This window comes from Pterocles gutturalis, unplaced genomic scaffold (assembly GCF_000699245.1).
Source record: "Pterocles gutturalis isolate BGI_N339 unplaced genomic scaffold, ASM69924v1 scaffold19815, whole genome shotgun sequence".
NCBI lineage: Eukaryota > Metazoa > Chordata > Aves > Pterocliformes > Pteroclidae > Pterocles > Pterocles gutturalis.
Window position 1 is genome coordinate 25,447 of NW_010143882.1, and position 24,524 is coordinate 49,970.

The 24,524-nt window shown below is 35.1% G+C and overlaps 1 protein-coding gene across 1 annotated transcript in view; it reads right to left on the reverse strand.

The window, feature by feature from the left end:
- Nucleotides 1–24,524, reverse strand: part of RPGR (retinitis pigmentosa GTPase regulator) — a gene marked incomplete at both ends in the record, with an annotated part of 40,061 nt that overhangs the window by 6,214 nt on the left and 9,323 nt on the right. Inside the window, 9 exons of the mRNA XM_010084925.1 lie at nucleotides 609–712; nucleotides 2,037–2,202; nucleotides 3,103–3,285; nucleotides 4,404–4,528; nucleotides 5,069–5,224; nucleotides 12,788–12,946; nucleotides 21,759–21,908; nucleotides 22,487–22,645; nucleotides 24,221–24,283. Of these exons, the coding sequence (XP_010083227.1) occupies nucleotides 609–712; nucleotides 2,037–2,202; nucleotides 3,103–3,285; nucleotides 4,404–4,528; nucleotides 5,069–5,224; nucleotides 12,788–12,946; nucleotides 21,759–21,908; nucleotides 22,487–22,645; nucleotides 24,221–24,283 (1,265 nt within the window). The remainder of the gene's footprint in view (nucleotides 1–608; nucleotides 713–2,036; nucleotides 2,203–3,102; nucleotides 3,286–4,403; nucleotides 4,529–5,068; nucleotides 5,225–12,787; nucleotides 12,947–21,758; nucleotides 21,909–22,486; nucleotides 22,646–24,220; nucleotides 24,284–24,524) is intronic.

Consider the following 24,524-nt stretch of genomic DNA (forward strand, 5'->3'; position numbering starts at 1 on the left):
ACCCTCTTTCCATTGCACTACATTAAAGCCGGGGCATGCCCTATCTGCTGAGAAAACAAATTGTTTTGGAAAAGTGCAGAAGAGATAAGGTGAATATATTTTTAAAATAAAAGAAATATGTAGGAACATGTTTGGTGATCACCAAATAATCAAAATATCTGCATTCTGATCTTCCTTTTAATATGATCCACCTGTACTAAAAAAGTTCTTCTAGGAACAGGAAAAGACAGCTCTCTGCTTCATTTCCTGCAATTCTCTCTCTTGGAAATTATCAAGATGAGGAAGGTCAGAGATAGAGATCACCATGTGGTATGCAACATCTTTCTTTTCCTTCTGATATCCCGAGCTGAAGCATGGTGAGGGGCTGCACTACTTGGACTGCTTCAATTTCATACTACAACATTACTTGGAAGATGAAAAGAAACTCTATCATTGGAAAATGATGACATGAAATGCATGCTCATTTAAAAGTATGTCAGTACTTCCTGATGCCACATATGACGTTTTGGGCTAGCCAGGAGTTCTGTACTAGAAACATTATTTAGCTTCTTTGTTCTTCCCCTGCATAAAAATGATTGAATCACTGATTCATTAGTGGAATATATTACCATATTTAGGATGTCAGTTGTATCTCCAAGGTTTCGATCATTATTTTCATTGTCTGAATCTTCTGAAGAGTCTTCACCACGTTTATAATTTTGATTATTCTTTTCTTTAAGATAAAATAGGGGGAAGTAAACAAATACCACAGGAACAAGCAATATACAGCAAACAGAACACCCCACTCTTGCAAAATAGAGATTATCTCTATTTTACCAACATAGGACTGAAGTCCTGAGATTCCTCATTCCCCCAGCCCAAGACACAGAAGAAAGACTTCCACCGTCATTTCATCAGTATTAACATGAGAGGTAGCTCAGCAATCTGGCCTCAGTATGCTGTAGACCTCTCACCATTTTTGCAGGCTTTCAAAGCATAAATATTACATGGGACAAAGCTTATTTTGGACAATCTCTGTGTACCAATTAGACTAAATTAGCTGCAGTCATATTATCTACATTACACAGTGTGTAATGGACAGACAGTGAGTTTAACTCCAATGCAGCATCATAAAAATGTACCTACATAGTTTTCAGGTTCACCTCAAGTTTATCAGGTACATGACCAGTTTCATGTGGCACAAAACCTGAGGTTTTAGGCCTCAGAAGACTCTAACGGCATTTCAAATTTCACTGTATTGCTTTCCTGGAAGCAGAGATGCTAATGGACATGCCAGCAGCTTTACAAATAATAATCTTAATTCTAACTGAATTAATTACTTTCAAATTGGATTTGACTGTCCAATAAATCTGAGCTAACTTTTACACAGAAGCACTGCATTCTGCACTCTTCACTGTTGCTCCGTGCAGGAAATCACACATGCACAGAAACCCAAATGAAGTCCAGAACTGCTCTAGAGAATCTGTGCAAAAGCCCAGCACTATCAATATCACTGTTATCCAGGCTTTTGTATTAGATAGAATATTGCAAATCCTTATTACCTTAGATAGCAGAGAATCCAGAGCCAATTTGCATTTCTAAGTGAAGAAGAAAGCTCCTAGAAGAATGAGTAGACCTCTTTTCTTATCCAAGGTTTCTTGTAGGCCTTTCTGTGTCTTTACAACTGTTCCTAAACAATTTTTTTCTGTAATTTTTTTTTTTAATTAAAATGGAGAAAGTGTTTACTAATGTTACAGTATGTTTTGTGAAGTCATATTTCTACAGGCTTGAGGAACCTCATGTACCGTTCAGAGGTTGTATTTCTTTCACTCAATCCTCCTCTAAATCTTTAAGTGTGTTTTCTAAACATGAACCAAGCGTGAGGCAACTTCTTGTATGCATTTCTCAACTTTCATGTCTGTATCCTGCCAGACCCTTTTGAGGTAAGACTGAACTTAAACCTTCTTTCATGTTCAAGCTGCACATTTGTTTATGAATTATGAGAGCCAAACTACATAATTCTCAGAAAACAGCAACAAAATGTGGGGACACTTCACCTTTTTCATGGTCTCTATCCTTCATAGGTTCAGATTTAGGAAGACTTGCTGCAGACAAACAGACTGGGCTAGCATTGCTAGTCACAGGGAATGAAGATTCTAAGCAGCTTTCTCCCATTGGAGGCAGATTTTGTGCAATTTGAATAAACCGTTCTGGTGACTTTTCCTTTAGAAGATTAAGAAAAAATGTATTGAGAATAACAATAGAAAACCAAAATTTAAGCAATCTCTCACACTTAACAGTCATATTTTCCTTTAGCTGATGATACAGTGTTGTAACTTTGTATGCAAAGCATAAACAAGATTTCTTGAATACTTTAATTATTTATAAAAATATACATTGGGAGAGATACAGTGGAATATTTCATGTCATTTCTACATGATAATCTCAAGCAGTATTAAAGTATAGACAAAGGATTTTAAAATTTAATTTAAAATGAAATACTAGTTTCTCAAATAACACTGAGTTATTTAATCCACAGCATCAATATATTTTTACGAAATCAATGTGGTTTTGTGGAAGAGTTAGTTTTCAGACAGGTAGGTGAAATGATCCAATTCATTGTGCTGCTAAAGAAATCACATGGAATGTGTAGTGAAGATAAAGGAGAAGAAACTACTATTTTAAGTAGCTACAGGATGTTAAGATCATTTTAAGCTGATTGTGAAACTTTGCCCTTTGATATTTTATAAACTATGAACTTGTTTAATCTATTCAAGGACTCAGAGGGAACACCAAAAAGAGCCAGGTTCTTGTTCTTTTTTTAATATTTCTAAGATCTTTTTAAAAATTAAAAGGAACAGGCTCTACATCTTAGAGTAAAAAAAATACAAAATTAATTTTAGTCTTTTTCACAGAAATAAGCAACATCTGACCAATACCTATCTTTTACCTGCATTTATTTTGGGACCAGGGCAGATATTAATTCTTCCCTTTATACATTAAAATTTAACATTTAATTTAAGGAGATATATTTATCTGCTGGGTATATGCTGTGATTTTAGTTTAAAAAGTTATTTTGTTTCCTAAAATTAGTATGGCAACTCTAAACAGCTCTGAATTTACCCTCTCTTGACGTCGGATTCGTGCTGATGTTAGTTCTAAGGTGTTTGTTAGGAGTGAATCTCCACTCATTTTAGAGATGGTAGCAGTCAAACGGCTCTCATCTAAATCTTCCAAGAGTATTTCTTCAGATGCTTTAGGTCTTGGAGCAGCAAAAACTAGCATGTGACAACCACCACAAGCAACCTACAGCACCAAAAAAAGTCAGCTTATTTCATTTGCAGGTATCAACACAATAATTTCCAGGAACTTAGATTATAAGAAAAACAAAATAGAAGAGATGTTAAATTGCTTCATATTTAGCTCCTAATGATGTTAGCATTAATAATGAATACTGAATTAGCAAGATAAAAGTACATAATTACAATTATTAATGACTACTGATCTGTGTTAATTTTTTCTTACTTAAATACAATATGTATTGAACAGAATGCAAGACAGGTGTATTAGATTATTGATACAGAAGAAAGGAAAGGTATTTCCACTGATTTTGAAGGGATTGGAGCTAATTATTTTGATGCAAGTCAAATGTGGGCAATACTTATAACCTCAGTGATACCTAGATATTTTTTTCATAAAATCCACAAAATGTAATGCAAAGTCCTATACCCTCCAATAGATGAAATACAGTTACATAAAGATCAAAGGTTTCACTTTCTAAGAAGTTTAAATCCCTTACCACCACTGATAAACTTCCTTAAACTCTAAGTCCAGCAAACAAACAGAAGTGAGACCCATTTTCTTGTCCCAAATTTTGCTCAGTCCTGAGTCATGTTTGCATCTTTGATTCTGGCAATTCTGTGATATTTATTTCTTAAACATCTCAAGAAAGAGATGAAAACAACACCCTTAAAGGAAAAGAGTATTTCTCCCTTCTCATCCCACTTGGATTCAAAAAAGCACCTCCTCAAATTTTCTTTAGATGTAATAAATATCCCATTGTACAAATAACTGTTAAAAAGATGTCACTCTACTGTCTTTCAAAACAGATATTTTCCCCCCTACTGCCAACAATCTAAGAGTAACAAATATTTAATTTTATAGGCTACCACCAACTCTATAGACCAAAACACTATACCACAACACTACTGAATAAAACCCTAAAAAGAAGTCTACATGTAGTCCAAGCCAAGTACATTCTAAACTAAATGAACATTGTGAAATATAATTTCCTTTTTCTTTCAATTTGTGTTGTCTACTAATTAAATATTGTACAAAGAAAAAATTCCATAATGAGATTTCATAACATGTTTCATAAAAATATAAAAGTTTTGATGTCTAAGAAGCGTGAACAAAAGTTTTACCAAAAGGACTGTGAACCTCAAGAAATTATAACACGGAGTGGGATCAAACTGATTTGTAAAATTCTCGTCTCCAAGTCCTAACTTGCCATGTCGCCCATTTCCAAAAGTAAACATGAGACCGTTCTCTGTATGCAGAAAAAAAAATGATGCTATTAATAACAAAGATTCGGTACAAAACCAGGACAAAACCATTATGAACAAAGTAACAAGACATGCAAGCAAGGAATATTTCTCTTCCAAAAGCAAAACCTGAACTATTATTTTCAGACTTTCAACAGATTAATCTGATCCAAAAATATATATATTTTCAGACAAAGTACTGTTGGAGATTGGGAGTTACTCTAGACAATTTTGCAAAAAAAACCCAACTACAAAACACTAAGAGTGAAATTGTACAGCAAAACAAAGGCTTCTGAACAAGAATACTTGTTAGCAAGGCATGATTATGCGGTTACAATTCCCCAGGAAATACCATGTACAGAACTACGCATGGCATGCCTGTGAATCAGAAATTTCTGATATCAAATCTGTCTTTCTCATGAGCTCACTTAACCTTTAGAACTAGTAAGCCTTTATATGTCTTTTTCTACTGCTCATTTTATAAAGAAAGCTTTAACTGTATGACAGTCACTGGAAATGCATTTCAGAATTTTTCACTTACATACCTGCAATTGCAGCAGTATGACTTTCCCCGCATGTAATGTTACATATTTTATGCCTGTTCAAGTGTTTCACAGACTTTGGTACTGGAGTTTCAAAAATAAAAGTACCATGTCCCAGCTGCCCATCTTGTCCAAGTCCAAAAGTATACACATCTGTGTCTGAAAATGTACAGGCAAAGTTAACAATAAATATGCTGATATATGTACATTCTAACCTGCACTCTATTAGCGAAGTGAAAGTCAAATGAAACCAGCATCAAAAAAGCAATTTTTTATCAATTAAAAAATCTACCAACTAATAATTCAAATTTATCAATTAAGAACAAAATAAAAAACAGGCAATAAAGCACTAAAATATATACAGAAAATAATTTTGAATATTTCAATATGCAATATATTTTCTAACATAACTTCAAAATGATCCTCTGAGCACATGTACACAAAATAGCAGCTAACAAAAAAATTTATGGGAGTTTACATACTGTAATTAATTCAAGACCACAGTGTTTAAATGTATGCGCATTTTCAAGTAGAATAGTCTCATCTTAATTTCTGGTTACCTGCACGTACACTGTATGACCCTAAATTTAATAGACTAGACCTTTTAAAACCAATACTTATTTGTGTATAACAAGAGATTGGAATAAAAACAGTACGTTTCAGCATTCTGTTCAGCTACCAGATCAAATGCTATTGTTGTGTTATCTTGTGAAAGAATAATCATCTTTCCACGTTTATATTTTGCCCATTTACTGGACTGTCTGTGCCAGGAAAAAGAATGAGACCTTCTCCAAAGCAATAAAGATTCTTGGTGTGTTCACCCCTGGCACTCCATCACAACAGGGGAAGACTCTGAAGCTTGGAAATCTTAATGAGATCATGCTTGAAAAGGGAAATTCAAAGACTAAGGTTTTTAGGGAAAAGGAGAAGTTTTCCTGGAATTTAATTCTCTGCCCCTTTTTCTTCTGCATGCAGGCAACAAAGGAAAAGCTAGAGAAGTACTAATTAAAACTTGAAAAAACTGTTATTAAAACCTGAGAAAAATTTGAGAAGGGCAAAAAATATTCTGTGTCACGCAAAAAGAACTGAGACTCGGGAGCAATATATCGTTACATCATTGTCATGAACATGATGCAGAGCATGCCTGTGCCTGCTGCACAGATGAAATCAGGTCAAAAATCTCATCACCTTCAAAAGCAAGAGAGGAATGGGTATCCACAGCTGAATGTGATGGAACAACAGTCGATGGAGAACCTTTGATTTTTTAGCACTTCTTTGTGTCAAGGAAACAGGGTCACTGGAATAGCAAAGTTTCAGTGCCACAAAAGTAGTTTATACTGTGTGACCAAATTCTCAGATCAGCCACAAACTGGAGATATTACAAGCAAATTACATTACCATTCACCCAAACTAATCCTTCACTACTACCAGGGAAAAAGAAAGCAGAGAACAGACCACATTCCACATTACTACCATAGCACGCTTACTAACTTCTATTCAACTTTCCGATTTCAAAGGAACCATGATGAAATGCTAACACTACGTATGGAAATGTTCTTTCTAGGAAAAGGATTTGCCCTTTCTGCCCCATCTAAATTGTTCCATATTAAGATGTCATGAATTCACACCATAAAATACCCCAACGATCTCACACTTTTTCAGATCGTAGATGAAAAATATTCAGTAAAGCTGGTTTTTTTGGTTGTGGGTTTGTTTTTTTTTTTTTTTACTAAATGTAACAGTAAAGCTCCCTCTGCTGGAAATTTCAGTGCCAGAAAGCAACACCTTGTGAGGATCTTCAAAACAAAAAGAAAGAAATTTTCTGTAACATTTAGATGTTTTGCATAAGAATCAAGAAACTACTCCTGAAAGACAGGAGCCTTCTCTAAGCAAACCAAAGTCTTATCTTCATTTTAGTTAATGGCTTTCTCATTTAGTAATTGGCTTATTCCATAAATTCTGTTTAAAAGTATTGCATTTATCTTAACATTTCTTTGGAAACTGGCAGATCATGTCATTGTCAAACTATATGGCTTTATCTGATTAACATAATTATTTTGAGTGAAGTTGGAGTTTATTCATATTATCTTTTATCCTAGCTTGAAACATGCAATGCCTTTTTCATGAAACAAGTTAGACCTCTAAAGGCATTTGTGTTTTGAGGGAAATGTTCTCAAATAATAAAGTACAGAAAATTATTTTCTTTTCCCAATTTCTAGTGACAATGAGGAGATCGAGCCAATCAAAAAACAGGTTAGAGTGCCTTTCTAAGAATTAATTTTTCTACTGCCCCTATATACCAGGGGCACCTAAATTTTGCTCCTCTTAAAATTTACTTACTAGTCAATTATCGAGGCATAGGAGGACAAAAACCTTACACCTTTCTTAAATTAACCACTGCTCTGGTGCAGAAGTGAGGCCAAACCTCAGTAATAATCTTATTTAGCAGAAATGAGGTACTTCTTCAAATTTGTCTTTATAAATCCATGGAAAGAGAAGTCTGGCAAAGCAACCTCATAGACTTAGTGATAACAGAGGTGAATTTCACCATTCTGAGGTTGAATTTGCAAACGAATTTGCTGACATCACAAATCCAAAAGCAGATACAGCCCCACTGTGACCTTCTTACTGTCCTTAGTCCCAGTAAGAATATGGTTGGATGAGACAAATGAAACATACTGCCAGCAAAAGGGCAGATCTCCCTCCCCCATTCCCTCTCTTCAGTCCCTGCTTACACTGTCTCTGCTGTCCACCTGGCTATGTGGTGAGCCAGCTCAGCTCAGTAAGCCAGGTTTTGAGGGGGTTTGCTGATACAGTTTTCTGTGGAATGGTCAAGGCAGCACCAGAGTGGTACAAGGGGAAAGACATTTGTCCACAGCAGCATGAGGGGAGCAGCACTGCTTCCAGTGCACCAGTGAATCACAAGGAAGGCTCAGCCACATTAACAGCACCCAAAAGAAACTGAACACAAGTCCTGTCTTGGCCTTGAGGAAGGAACTGCTCTCGAAGGATGAAGATAAATGGTTCCAGAGCTGGGACTTGAGTGCTGACACTGCCCCTCCTTTACTTCTGACATTTTGTTTTTTGGAAGAACAGGGATATTTCCTTGTAACAGTGTATCTTCCACATTTGCAGGCATCTTCTGGAGTACATAACAGTTCTTAAATCTCCATCACCATTGTCACTATAAACAAAAGAGCCCTAGGCAAAAATCTATACAGCTTTCAGTTGTTTTTTTTTAAATGCATGCTATTTGATGAAAGAACTGAGTGAGGTCCAAGAGTGTTTTATTCCTTGCTATGTATTTAAGGCTATAGACAAAGCTAACAATCCATGGAAGAAAATCATAAACAGACAGGTACGCTTATAACTCTCCGCATAGATTCATTTCCCTTGAATATTATTATTACTATTATTATTATTACTACTACTACTATTATTCCAATGTGCTATTCACTCTTATCATAGCTTTTTTTTTAAACAGGTTATGCTGAAAACTGTTATTGTAGAAATAATCTGTCGACGCAATACTCAGTTTTATGAGAGCTAGTAATTGGATTTGGGGATTTCAAATAAATAGTATACAGACTTAAGAATCACTTGAAAAACCTAGATAATCCTATATGGTTTGAACAGTCAGTTCTGTCATGAAAAGGTAAAGCTTTTTCATCCTTTTCATTCTCTGTCAAAAGGTTATCTTGACTTTCTTTTCTTTTTAAAAGACCTTGAGACAGAAGATGAAAAATCCAACATTTTACATACTAACACATTCACGTCCTGTATTGTTATGTCAAACAATCTGTTCTGAAAGGACTGCTTCACTTTTTCCTTTGAAGAGATATCTTTGCTTTCCCCCCTTTCAGAGAATAAGAAGAGGTAATATATCCTTTTATAAAGAGGATTATTCTTAGCAGATCTGTCATCATCAGAAAAGATGGAAGATATTAAGGCCATGCCCAATCATCTGTTTCTTCTCCAATTTCTAGATTCACAAGTTACTGTTATTCTACTTTTTTAAAAGCTGTATTGAAAAAGTATGCAAATTGGGATTGCTGCTCTCTTGTATTTCCTTTGAAAGTGACAATACCAACAGCTTTCACTTTCAGTAGGAAGCATTTGCAAGCATTGAGGGTAGTGGATGCATTTTTTTTTAGTCTGAGAGAAGTCATCTGAGATGAGGATATGATCTTCTTGAACTGGCTGATAGACTGACATGAAATTAATAGGTTTGTGCTGCTACAGTGAGAGAAAGCTTTTGCATGATAGAATTTTTAACTGTGATTCTGTTTATTCTCTAGAACAACTGCAAATATTAAAGGCAGAAGTAACAATAAGACTTGTAAAGAAGATGGTTTCCAACACCATATTCAACATTTCTAAAACCTTGTATCTTTAAATTTTTTTTTTCCTAATCATTGTTTAATCACCAGTTTAATGTTTTGTTCTCTGGGAAAAAAAAAAAAAAAAAATTAGTTTCCCATTTTACAGTTTCAGAGAAAAAAAAAAAAAAGTTATTTTATTATATACTGTCTACCATTTACTCTAATACTTGCTGGAGATGTTCCAAACAGTAGTTTGATTTAATAACCCAGATAACAGTGTTTCTTACCATACAAAATTGACAATAGAATAGATAAGACAGTCACAAAAAAAGAAATCAAATGAAGTCCTTTGGAATAGACTAATTATGTATGAGAGTCAGGAAGAAACTTGCCTTGTACTCAGTACGATAACTGGATTACACTTTCTTCTAATTTGATAAACCCTAAGTAGAACTGATGACAAGAAATGAGCCAAGATGTGCAACAGAGTTTTTCCGTATGACATTTTCTCCTATCCTATTTGTATGTTAAATGAGATAGATGAAACAGGGGAATATATAATAGTCAGACACTCACTTCTTAAGACTGAAATGACACACCCTGAAAAAACTGGAAAGACCCTGAAACGATGAAAACTGCATCCACATATATTGTGTTACTGAAGCCAAGCAGTACCCATTTTCACAGAAGATGACACAAGAAATTCATAATTTCTTCAAAATTGTACTACTTTCTTAATCTAGGAAAATGAGCTTAAAAGAGGTATACATGTTTATGCTCCTCTTTAGAGATATACCCCTCATCTGAATTCTCAGTTTGTGGTCACACCACTTCACCTCAAGATGCAATATATACTTCAGTACTGATTTCAAGTTATTGGTGTAAAGCCTATAACGCATGTATGCCACACTCACTTTTTAAATTACTACAGTGTCCAAATCTATCTCTTCTCCCCATTTTTTCCCCAAATTTTGTTTTGAGTTAGAAAAAATTCTGTATGTCAACACTCCTCACTATCTTTCACTTGAGAGAGCATTACCATTATCCTCTACTGTTTTGTTCAGTGTCTTAGGCAGAAGTGCATAGAAGTAGCCTATTTAATAATAGCTGAATCACATCAAAAAACATCTATCTGACCTTTCACTCTTATCACAACAACTAAATCTTTAGGAAAATATATTTTGTTGGAGGATATTGTTCTCCTCTTCTCTGAACTCAACTGGATCTTCTGGCACTGAACACTTTGATCACCTACTGCCAGATAAACCAGCACTGAATTTCTTATTTGCCTTCTACTACAAAATGTATTTCCATAGGCAAATAAATATGACACACTAAGACACTGACTTGCAATGGTGTTTTCTTCCTGTATTTGTTTTTTTTGGCATTTATATTTTGCCTCTTTGTTCTAGTTCTTTTCACTATAATTATGATGTCATCAAGGTCTACATCTTCCTACCAAATCTCTGTAACAGTCATTTGTTATAATGACATTTTATCATATGAAATACCATTAAAACAAATATCTACTGGTTGGCTTCAGATTTATGGTTAAAAAAATAATCAATAATGATAATCAAATTCTTTCTGCAGAACTTCACTTTATAACTCATAAAATAATGCTATGATGTATACATCTGCTGGCCCCAAATTTATGGTAATTTTTTTTCTAATAATGATAATCTGATTTCATATAAAGACATTTTATTTTATGACATAGAATACTGCCAGGATAAGACTGTATGTTAGTGGGAGAAGAGAGACAAAGGCATTGAATTGTAGACAAATGTTTGCATTATTTCCTGGATTGGCTACTGATATTTCCTCTTCATAGCTTTCCCAAAGAACTTTTAACCTACTCAGAGTCTTGCAGCTAGACTTATCAGTACACATAACCTTTCCCAGCACATCACTTCCACCTTCACTCTCTCCAGTGGCTTGCAGTAGAATAACACATCATATTACTTACAATCTCCCTCAGTTAGATTTTCAGCATATATTTTAGAAATTTTGGTTACATAACCTTGAAGGCAGTCTACCAGACTGACGGGATGTCTAGCATTTTCAAAATACAGATTTAAGCACTGATATCTACACATCCTACTTGTTTTTATAACTTTTGCATTTTGGTAGATTAATTACAGGAGTATTTTACGGCTGAAGAATTAATTACAAGCCAAAGCTGCTATCTTTTAAATAATCTGCGGGCAAAGTCAAACTTCCCTTTCCTGCTTCTATACTACTATAGTTCAGGATAGAACTTGTGGAAATAAATAGCTAGTAATGCTTTGCATGTATCTCTTTGAAAAGCTAATTTACTGTTGGCAGAAAACTATTTAATAGTACAGTAACACACACCATATGTCATCTTCCAAGTACTATACATACAACCCTGTGAACGAATATGTAACAGTTGTATTTGCTGATTTTTATAACTTGTATGATATGCTGAATGTCTGTATCTGTAGTAGTTTTATATGTACGCTAAAGATTCTGCTCAAATTCTGTATCACAAAGAGATATTTAATCCATTTAGGCATCCAGTAGATCGTGCATCTCCATCACTATTAACAGACAGCTACCTGAAAAGTGACTTCCTAAATACATTCCTAAATATTCAAGGTCATTTAAATTTACCACAGAATGGAAGCTTTCCTCTAAAATTCCACCCCCCCCCCAATACCACTTTCAAGCTCCTTCCAGGAAAGAAACATTAATCATCCGTGTTGCACTAGGAGGTGCTGGCTTGTTACAATTCCAGTAAGAAAGGCACTCAGACTCTGTAAAGTATCTTCTAAAATGCTATTTATTGGAGCTAAGATTATAAAGAAAAAGAAGACAGTATCAATAATCTTGTATCCCTTCAGATGCTGGGAATCCTGAGCTGTGAGGAACTGAAAAGGCCTCCAGCCAGACACAGCATGCTACACAGATCCCATGGATGGGATCATCCATGGAAGATTACCACATTTTAGTCATTTGAGCTCGTATAGGATATTCTTACAAGCAAAACAACTCTGTTGATTTACACTGTCAAATAAAAAGGACATTCACGTGGGAACTGGGAACTTGCTACTGAAGTTTTAGATAAAGGCAAGGACACGCCAGTGGCATAACCACTGGTACCAAGCAGGATATGCCTCTAAACTCCTCTGTTACAATTAGCTGGTGAAGTTTATCCTGCAGCAAAGAGGATATGCACAGCACAGGCTGCAACATCAAACTATACGCACAGCACAGCACAGGCCTGCACTGTCACATGGATTTCTATCTCCTTGATGTACAATGGTCTTCCAGTTATGATCACTACAGCACATTTCATTTCAGTGGGATGTAAATTTTTTAAAGTAAATTCAGTTTACTGATTAAGTTTTGGGGCTAAGCCAGTTAAATTGCATACCTGTTAGCACCACTGTGTGTTCTCCACCACAAGCAACCTTATTAACTTTTCCCATAATTCCCAGTACAGGCTGGGGGACTCTATTGTTCTTCAGCTGTCCAGGCAATAATCCCAATTTCCCATTCTCAGGTTCTCCAAAAGTATAGAGCTCACCATCTCCTGTGAAAACACAGAACAGAGCAGGATTTCCAGCATGCGCTCAGAAGCAAGGATGGGTTGTCAAGACTGCTGCAGACACAGATCAGTAAGACAGAAAAGTGTATGAACATTAGGGGAAAACTGAACACATTTGTATAACGTCCGAACAGCTGTGCAAAGCAATTTGCTTTGATGGGACAAGAAGGGGTTAAATTTTAGCCCCCTCCAAGATGAGAACTCCAATAATTAGCCTGCAAGGAATCTAGCCAAGGAAAAAACAAACATCCACTCATCCTTCTTCTGAGAGGTTATAATTCCCTTTGCAAACAGTATTTATGTCAACTGAAGTTGCCTGCAAGAATCTCAATTAAAATAGAAATAATTTTGCATGGAATTTTGATGGTAAATCCACACATTCTTCTTATAAGTTATAGAGAAAAAAAGAAAAAAAGCAGAGTAAATTACATGACACTGTCAAAGAGGTGTATATCCAACAACAGCAATACAGCAGTAGTTTCATAGCAATAACTCCACCAGAATTAAGTTCAAAAAAATACTGAGACGTCTTTACAGATCTCTTCCTGTAACTTCTTTCTGATCTGCCACATAATCACACAACACCCTTCTCATTCACCCAGACTTTTTAAGAATCCAGTTCAAAAACTGTTCAATCCCAAATTTGGGTAATTAATTTTACTTGGAAGTTTTCTTTGGTTTATCTTTTCCAATCACCCCCTTTCCTTTTTCACTGCTATCTAAGTCTGAATTACCATTCAAGACAGCATTCTATATATCCTTCTACCATAGTTAAAAACAGAAAATGTAAAATGTACTTTCCATTGCTATATTCACAACTTATCTACATTTATCTACATCTTTTACATTTATCTACATATTTTTTTACAATTTATCTACATTTATGACTTTCTGTGCTAAGGGGCCCCCATCTATTCTAATAGGTCAGAGTGAGGTTTAGGTAGGAAATGTTTTCTTACTGCCAGGAAAGCTTGAAGTTAATAGCTGAGTGTTCTCCACTCCTGAAAAGGATTATTTGCAGAGTAGTGTCCTCATAGCAAATTGCAGCCCACAATCTGAATTTAAAATTACTTACCAAAAAAAATCATCATACATTATTATGGAAGAAAAGTTTTGGGTTTTAATCCCAGTTGGATATAAGAAAGCACAAGGATAAACAAAACTTTCACATGGAGCTAGTCCAAGATAAATAAATGTTTAAACTAGCATAGGAGCTGCCTGCTAAGGGAAATTCAAAGAGATAGCTACAGTTATATAGTCAACATAGTAACAAACCCCAGACATAATTCCATTATTAATGCTCAGTCATCAGAAGCACCCATCTGCAATATTTTTGGAAACATGCAGGTTTGTACTTCAGTACAAAATGTACTTTTAATTTCAGAGGGATACACTTAGTGTTCACAAATTTACAGCATTTAGAGGCATTACTACTGCATGATGCACAAGTATCTGAGAGATTCTCATTCAAAAGCTATCAATTCCTTGCCAACGTGAAAGTTGGGTTAATCTTAGAAATGCTGGTCTTACCCCACAGACAATGAAAACAGATGAGCTCAAAGAAAGTTTCAAAGCTGAAACCTTATTTAGGGGTTCAGAATTGATCAGTAGAGAAGCCTATCCCTCTCTCCATTGAACACAGGCAGAGCATAAGAAAACAAGCTTATTAGTAGTCTTCTGTTAGCCTTTGTGAATATTCCTCCATTTGCATAGCTACTACATTTGTTGCTTCTTCCTTGCACTTTGCCAGTCACAACTTAAAATTTGGGAATGTAAGGACAATGGAAATGACCAAAAAAATAAGCCTACACAGAAATAAGAAATAGGGAAGTATGGAAGAGCTAAAAGTAAACCTATGCATAAAAATGTAAAGGAGAAAAAATGAAGCTACATATGAATTCTAAAAAGCAAATGAGATTATTCAAATTATTAAAACCAAGTTAATAAAAATTGAAGGATATGATTCAAAATGAACTGAAGCTTATTAAAAGTTGGGCATACCAAGCCAAGACAGGAAAGGAATTTAATCTTTCTGAATTTTTAATTCTGATAATGAGAAAGTCAAAACTGGTGTCCATAAGAAATGTGTAATTTTTATTGAATCTTCCTCAGCATCACTCTGGCAATGCACTGATTTAAAATTTCCTTTTGCATGAATAAAAACTAAGCAAGAATTTCAGGTTGCAAAACTGCATCTTCATTTTGTGTAACTATGGGACAACTAGTCAGTAATACATTTTCATTTACACCATCTGGTAAATCCAGTAGATAAACTAGATTCAAAAAGTTTTTCCTGGAAAAGTCTTTTGCCAGTGACATATATTCTTTTTTCTCTGTGGCAGTTGGCTCTTGATTACTTTGTGCTAAAGAGTGACTACAGCTATAGGTACACAGAAGAGAGCAGCACAGACTGCTTTTGCCAGGACCTTCCATCAGAAGGGCTTTCATTCATTCTGAAAACCCTTAAACTACTATGTCTTTTAAGAAAGTAGTGCTTCTACTCCCATCCTCTCAGAGGAAGTAATTCTGGAGCAGTCAAGCTGATCTATGATGTATGTTACCTTTGATATCAACAGTCCACAATAAGCAAAACAAACAAGGTCTAAATTATGATCTGTTTTCTTCAAAGGAAGCCTGAGGATAGGTTTCCAATTAATTTTAACTATAGGGGGAATGTGAGGTATGTCTTTTTATTTTATGCTAAAGAAGTTTATTCAGGACAAAAAAAAAAAAAAGGTTACGCATTTTTTAACATACTTTAGCTTCAAATTAATTTAAATGCACAAATTTATCAATTAACTTGAAAATTCTGGAAAAAGTGTATGATATACTTGAAGAATAAAAATTGTAAAAAGGAATTTTTTTCATAAAAGCTGAATTCCTGCTTTAAATGGAAAATGGATCCTAAGCCTCAACATTAAGTTGCAACCCAGCACTTCCACCAAAGATTTAGAACCTAACTTTGATGGCACAATATTTATTTGTAAAGCTCAGACGACCTACGATATTTTGCCTCTGCCTTAGTCAAAGAAACCTCAGACTATTTAATATGGTTTCTATATTTTCCAAGATCACCTTTCACAACAGCACTGATTCTTCAGGTACTGTGCTCCTGGGCCACTGAATGCTCTAACTTCACAGTGAAGCAATCAGGGAGTGACAATAATACAATCTTTCTCAATGTCAAGCTTTCCTTGACAGGGAAAGCTTGTGCAGGGTTTCACAGGGCTCAGGGTATTAAGAGGGTTTCACAGGGTTCAGGGTATTAAGAGTAGCCACTCACAATCTACTCACAGAGCTACATTCTCTTCAGCAAGACAATGAAATAGGATAGCAGCTGTATTTCCCAACTACCATCATCAGAGGTATAACCCCATCCTCCCAGCTGTCCCTATTTTTTCTGTCATTCTGACTTTTCTTTCTTGTACACACAAACTACCCCAATAATACTATAAAAATTCATTTACCTGCGGGTATCTGTGCAGAAATACCCTTGTTGCATTCTTCTACACTTCTTTTCTAAAAGGTGTTTTGCAGTTATTTCAATCTGCCTGTATTTTAAGAAACAGCAAATGATCTCAGCTGCAGAAAAGTATATTTAATTTCTAAGCTATGGACTATGTTTAAGCTTCTCTGTTCAATTTGATTTTCTGTTTTGGTTCTGATCTTTATTCTTATACCTACATGCACAAATAGTCTGAACAGGTGTTAGCCACTGATACTTTGCAGTTATTTGCAGCAGCATTAATTTTCTATTCTAAAACAGTAGCCTAATTAACAACAACAAAAAAATCAACTGCGATGCCAGGCTTTGTATAACCAAAACATTCTGTAGACAAAAAGAGATTTTATTAGGGATTTTAAGTGAAAATAAAAGACCCTGCATTTTTTGAAAGTAAGTATTGTTTTAACAGTCTTGGATCTGCCATATATTTCTAGAAACAAGCTGATAATCCCCCAAAAGCACTTGGGAGTTAACTACTTATGCAGTTCCCTTTGAAGAGACCAGCACTTCTTTTTAAACACTACTGCACAGCAAATATTAATCCAATCACAATCTAATTAATAGGATTAGAGATTCAAATGGCCAAGCTTCCATTGACTTCCCAAACTAATAAAGTTTATTACATTTTTTCAATTTAATAATCCAGCTAACAAAGATAAACCCATTTATTAAAGCATTTTTTGAATACATTACACATCCCCTTAAGGCAGTAGTCTGAAAACTACAAATAGCTATAAAGCATAAAAAGAATTCAGCCAAACCCAGATAAATTTTGAGTACAGTATGTGTTGAGTACATCTGCATTTTAAGGACATTCTGTTTACAATGGAACCTGATTATTTAATTTTTTCCTCTCATAGGAGTCACATTCTCACATGCTGAACTTCCCCTAACGTGGCACATTTCCTATATCACTAAATTTTAGGTCACAGGAGTGTGTCAAGGAAATAGGCAAGCAAATGGAAAACTATCTTTGCCTCTCAAAGACAAATGTACATACTGCAGAAGAGAGAAGATATAAGACCTGAGTGGTGCCAAATGAAGGTACTAGACAAAAGAACTGGGTCACTCGACAATTCCTTGAATAAATGAAGGTTAAAAAAAAAAAAGAGAGAAGTATTTATTCCAGATCAAAACTGATTGAAACCACCTCAAACACTGGAATCCTGAGCATGGAAGTGTTTCTGGAATGCATAATCTTTAAAACTGGTCCTTAAAAATAATAGCAAAGTACATTAAAAAAAAGGAATTCAAGGAACCCACAAAGCTCTCTACGAAAAGACACCTTCTCAGTGAGAATCTATCTTGACCTTGCTTACAGTAGCAGTTCAGGCAGTGGAAACACCAGAAGAGGTCTAATATATTCAATTCCTTTCTGGCTCCACAAATGTAATTCTGCTTTAGGCACCAGAGTAGCAGTTAGATACATTGGCTTTTCCTGCTCTCCATCTCCTCCAGTGGACAAATGAGCTATATATGCTTGCCAAGTTTAATGCTTTCTGAAAAATTGTCCCATCTTGGTGAGGGTGGCCAAAGACAAGTTAAGTAAAGATTTGTACATGGACTCAAAATCAACACTCCTCCCTCAGCTCTTTCTTTCTCTGTTGCTTTGTTTGAGACATATCTCTAAAAAGGGGACCTAGCATCCCAAGTCTGCAACCAGAAAAGAAAGGAAACAGATACTGGGAAAAAGTCCTAAAGAGGGCTGGAAAATATAAACTGAAAATTTATTTGCAGTGGAGTTATCTGAAGAATGCAAAGTGAGGGGAAAAGGAAGCAATCATCTTTCAAACATGAAGTGAGTAACAAGACCATCTTCCTAATTTACTAATGGAAATTAGCTAGCCATTGCTTGTTCTTGTGACTAGTCTAAATTTTATAAGCATTTTTTATTAAAAATAATTCAGGATATATTCTGCTCTTCGATTCTACAACTACTTTTGGCATCAGTGGGGCCCACGTGTAAATGTGTACAGGTGACTCTGACATGTTTAGTGGTTGAATTATTATCTGCAAAGAAGACACTCTAAAAGGCAAAAGTAAGAAAGGTGACGAATCACCTTTTTTGCAACTACTATATAAGAGAAAATTCGGGGGCGGGGGGAGGGTTATAGAATCGAAGTACAAATTCATATGATTGAATGCCATATAATTTCCATACAATATGCTTTTATCTACTAAAGGTTTGCGTCAGGATTCCACTCTACTTTTCACTTATATTGCACTTGGCTTTATAGTTGTTGAACACCTTAAAGACAAATGCCTACAAAAAAAAAAATCTTTTTTAAAACCAGCTGTTGCAAAGAAATAACAACTTTAGTTAAAAAAAAAAAAAAAAAAAAAAAAAAGCTGTAATCCATACTTCACCACTTTTTTCTCAATAGTCTCTTATTAACGAACATCCTGCCCTGGAGAGGGCACTCTGTGACCACACTATGTATTCTAGTATCCTCATTAACCACCTTTTAGTTGTAACACAGATATGCTTGTGATCCTAACAGTTTGCTCCGCCAGTACACAGCTTACATCAAACGTAAACATATTAAGGGAATCATGTGCTGCCATGTTCATCAGTTCAGCCCAGGAACATGTACCAAGTCCTACATCCTGCAACTACATTTTACTATTGAAGACAGTATTTTATTTGATGCTTTTTTATCTAGAAGTCATGTTTAAGAAGTCAAAATGTAGTAATTCTATAGCATTCAAATAACTGAGAAGTTACAGATGTTGAAATAGAAATAATAGAAAGATTAACAGTGTTTTTCCCGTTTCTTCCATAGTAACAGCAACCATAATCTAAAAAATGTCCTCTGGTATACTTTATTGATGCTGAGGGAATTAACACAGATGGTACACTCACCCGAACAGTTCAGATTTAATTTCTGGAAATACAGAACCACTTTCTTGTCCAGATATTTCCTCCAAAAGTATGTATTAAAAATAACACTAATCACTCAAAATTCTAGTATACAAGATAAAATCATACAGTAAAAATACATGGAAAACTCTCTGTGTTAGGCAAGCTTTTAAACATACTTCAAGGCATAATTCAATGACTAACTGGCATTTCGGAGGAAAAACCTCTCTCTTTGTAATCTGAATACTCCAAATACTCCTTGTAATACGAGTATTCCAAATACCCCATAATTATCTAGTTTGCTATATTCTTCCTCCCCTCACAGAATACTGAGGACGTGAACCACTGTTCTGAGCCAGTCTAGCAAGTCCTACAGGCAAATGTTTTCTATAAGTGAAAAAAGAATCATAACAATACTAAAAGAATCATATTTTTTAAGCAAAATCTTTTAAAAGCATTGTGCCTTGGCTTCCTTCCTAACTCTGCTGCAAGAAAAGTAAGGTAACTACATTTGTACTCAAACAGACTCAGCTTGCTGAACTTCCAAATTAGTAATTTAATGGTTAACTTCATAGCTAAAATAATGTGTGACTTTGGTACACTTAGATTAAATGCATAAGCTTTGTTTTTAAACACTGTCCGGATAAACACTGGCACTAGTGCAACAGAGGATCAATTCAGTAAAAGTACCTGGATATACAACAATAAATTTCTATGGCAGTTGAAGTATCTGAAGAGATACTTCTCCTACCCCAGAAGAGGCCATATGCATGTCAATAGTTTCATCAAGATGGACTAAAGCAAAATTTGTGCAGGATTTGCAGACACTGAGGCTGAAAATTAAGATTTTCCATCTGACACTCAGGCCTGTTCAAACAGTAACAGGTTCAAAACTCCCGATTTTCACAGGTGATAACCAGTTCATCTTCTTATTAATACTTTAAGAAGCTGAATTTCTCTTACCCAGCTGCTACCCTAATCTTTTTTCTCATCCCCCCTCATTAAAAGTTTCCACTTCCTCAGAGCACTTGGCGCACACTGTTCTCTTCTTGTTCTCAGATGCTTGTCCTGAGCCTTTCTTCTAATGAGAGCTTTTGTCACATCCCAGTGTAGTCTTGTCAGAGCTTCAGCTTTTGGCTCTAAGGCAGAAATACACACCTTTTTACTAAATCCATGAAGTAAGGATCTTTTTCTTTTATTTTTTTTTTTCATTTAATTCAAGTTCAGGAAACTGTATTTCCTAACAGCTGCTGAGCTGATCAATTAGAGGCACTTCATTCATTCACTGTAATAAAACATTTGTAATAACAGTTGCACACTACCAGAATAACACCTAATTAATATTTGTCCACCATAGGAAGCTCTCATTCTGTTAACAGCATGTTCTCAGAGAAGTAACATTTATCAAGTAATCTGAGAAAAGTATCTGATGGAATAGTTCCTGTGTACCCATTAAAAGCTTTACAATCAAAACTACAGATTCTTTGAAATCCTTAATTACTCTGAGGGGACTAAACTGTAAAGCTTAATAATGCAAATCCATATGTCAGAGAGGAATTCATGGTGGCTGATACATAATACCATCAGTACTGACTGATAAATTCACCCATACTGGCACTATTAAAAAATGATTGTCATCATCACTCTGGAAAACAACAGCTGGGAAGAGAGGTTGAAAGCAACAGAGAGGTGGGTTGGTTTGGAGATCAGACACTAGCTCAGTGTAGCGTATGCTTCTCTTCGTATTATACACCGCCTGTTTAGCTGACTTCATAACTTAAGACATAACATCAAACTTTCACAACAATCTTGTACTGCTAGCAAGTGAGATTAATTCTTCCTCAAAACATAGGAAGTCTATACAATTTCATATTTCTAGAGAAAATAAAGATGAATATTTGATAATCACAAAAAAAAGAATAATCTTAATTTTCAGCCTTAGTGTCTGCAAATCCTGCACAAATTTTGCTTTAGTCCATCTTGATGAAATCACAAAAAAAAGAATAATAAAGTTGGATTCTTGAAACCATAGAATTAACACACATTTGTCATAACTTTCATTAAAATAAACTGTGATAAGATAGTCACTCTTTCTAATACACTTTTGCACAACAACGTGCAAATGCAGAAAATTAACTGCAGTTTTTTCTCATACTACTGTTAATTCAACAATAATAAACAATTATATAGTAGACTGCATACAATTTTCACAAATAAATCAATTAGGACCACATTACAGAGAACTCGTCTCTGATAAAATCTCCAAATGTGATACAACACTACATAAGACAACCGTCTGCCACATGGCAGTTTTTAACAACTGTGGCACTTCTAGTTTCAAAAGTAATGAATGCCCCATTAGCTACCTTTACAAAGACAACAATTTGAAAACCACTGACTTGTCTCCACTAACCACTATTCCGTTCTCTTACCCGTTATCAAGGCAGAGTGATAATATCCACAGGATACAGAGGAAACAGGTTTTCCAACATCCACTTGACAAGGGACATTGACAGAGGCTTCATTAGCCAAGCCAATCTGACCTTCCGAATTGTCACCCCACACAAAAAGCTGCCCATCCTCTAAAATGAAGACACAGATAGTTAACGGATTAAAAACCAAAAACTAATAAAATGTTAATCTACCCATTCAAGAGCATTTCATAAACTCTGTGTTTGACACTACTAAATGGCATTACCTCAGGGACATAAAATAGTATTTAACACAATGCAATAAAACAGTCTGAAGTAAGAGGGAATCCCTTAAGCTTTCCAAAAGTGACACAGAACACTTAGTCATCAACTAATGTTGATGACATAAACATCAACAGTGAAAGTACTATGCAGAAACATTCCTTCAAAAAGAGGAAGCCTAAGGCCATAAGACGAATCAGTTGCTGGAGGTCAGCATGGAAATATTACAGTGAATTTAAGGCATCTTCTCATTTTTAGTAGCAAGTCACCACTTTCTCATTCTTCCAAACTTACTCTCTGTCAAAGTAGGGAATTGGCAATGAAAAAATTACTATGGTTACTAGGTTAAGAACACAGGGAGGCAGAGAAAACACACACACATACGCGGAGAGAATGATGGAATAAACGTTTCCCTGGAACACCGGGCCAGAGACACATAAATAGATTTTACTAGCAGTTGCTCTTACCAGTTACTGCTGCTGAGGTGTATGATCCAGCTGCTAGCTGTTTGATCTTGTGCTGGTTAGTAAAAAAGCTAATTAAATGAAATGTGGTCCTTTCCTCTGTGTCACCTAATCCCAACTGACCTTCACTGTTACCTCCAGCAGCATACACATTTCCTTTTTCTGCATACAGAAAAGCACATGTAATACACAGAATGAAGACATTCTCATAAGCAGCAAAAAGTCAGAGAGACTGGAGCAAGTAATTTAATTTTCTATGGAAAAACATTACAGAAAAGTTGGGGTCTACTGCCCTGAAATATCCCTGAGCTGCCATTAGCAGTTTCTGTTGCAGCTAGCAAGGAGGCTTTCCTGCACACACTCGGATCAGAACTTTTCTAAAGGCCTTACATGTACTTAGATTGAGTGTATTTCCCACTACTCTGGAGACTGATCTAAAGAGTAAATACCATTTGAAGTTCTGCAAGAGTTCTGAGAAAATGACTACTAGTCACCCTGGCAGCCAGAAGAAGCTCCTTTCCCAAATGATGTGTACTTTAAGATAAAGCAGGAAGCAAATGGTGAATATGTCACAGACAAGAAAACTGAAGTTGTATTAGTATGTAAATTAAAGAGATGCATAACTTGATAGTTTTAAGTACTGTGATGAAATACATTTTTCCTTAGGTTTTTATTAGAAATATTTTACTAATTTTAATATTTAAATCACTTTCTATTTAATTAATAGGTCTTTTATTTTGTTTTAGAATCTTCAAATGGAAGTTGAAGCTGTTGATATCTTCAACTTAAGAGAACTTTAAGATTTGTATTTTTAATTGTAGTGAGTTTCACATCTAAAGTGCTCATCTCTGATGAAAAACATAAGGCCCATTAATAACACAAAACCAGACACAAATGTGATAAGCAACTGACATACGATTTATAAATGGTCCTTGCTATATAAATGGCCACAAATTATCTAGCCAGCATGTACACTAGAAGTGACCAATATTTACCCCATGCAGTCTTTCGTACTCAACTTTTATTAAAATGTTCTATTTTAGTAGTCTTACTTACAGTGCTCAGAGTGTCCATGTATATAAACCCCCTAATAATCAAACAATCCTCTTTATAACATTACTGCAAACTAAAGGATTGCAACCACAAAGATGGCTATTACATAAATTTTAGAAGCATGACAAGAGTCTGCATGAATTCTCTGTATACTGTCTCTCTCAACATTTTTTTCAGTTTAAATTTAGTTTATTTATTTATAGCTTAATAAAGCAACTTGTCATTTAAATAGCAGAGTACCTTGTCTAGCCAAAATGCAACAAAACTTGAAGCCTTCAAAACATGCAGTTCTACTATACTCATCCAAATATATATATAACTTCACACTATTAAAGATAAATTACTTGTCAAAGGTAAATTTGAGTACAGATATATCAAAAATACTAATATACCTTTACAGGGCTTAAATGAAATATTGATAATTGTTAACCACACTGCAAATACCAGCAACACATTTTTTCATCTGTCTGTTGCTAGCAAACTCCTATGTAACACTGTTTTATAAATGCATTGGCTCAGAATAAATCAAGCATTCAAAGAACTGGATATCAAAAATACAAGTTTTAACAAACCCATTTTCATTTATTTTTTCTTCCTCAACACTCCTGGGGTTCCTAATGTAATTTTGCATGAAAGCAAAGGAAGAGATCTATTTTTAATATGTATATAACATAGGTTACATACCTGTGTAAACTAAAGTGTGGTTTCTTCCACAAACAGCAAGTTTTGTTTTTTCTGGTTTTAAAGCTATAAATTAAAGCCAAAGTGGGGGAAAAGTTACAAACAAGCTGATAGCCGGTTCAACAACAAAATGTTCTATGCTCTAGAGGGAGCTCTGATTTTTTTTTCGTATTTTTACCAACAGAATGATTACAAGGTTCGTTGCCCATTTGAACCTAGCACATGACTTAACAAATCAGGATTCCCCCAAGACAGGAAAACAGATATAGACCTTAAAAACTTATAGTTGACACTCAGGTTAACTTGA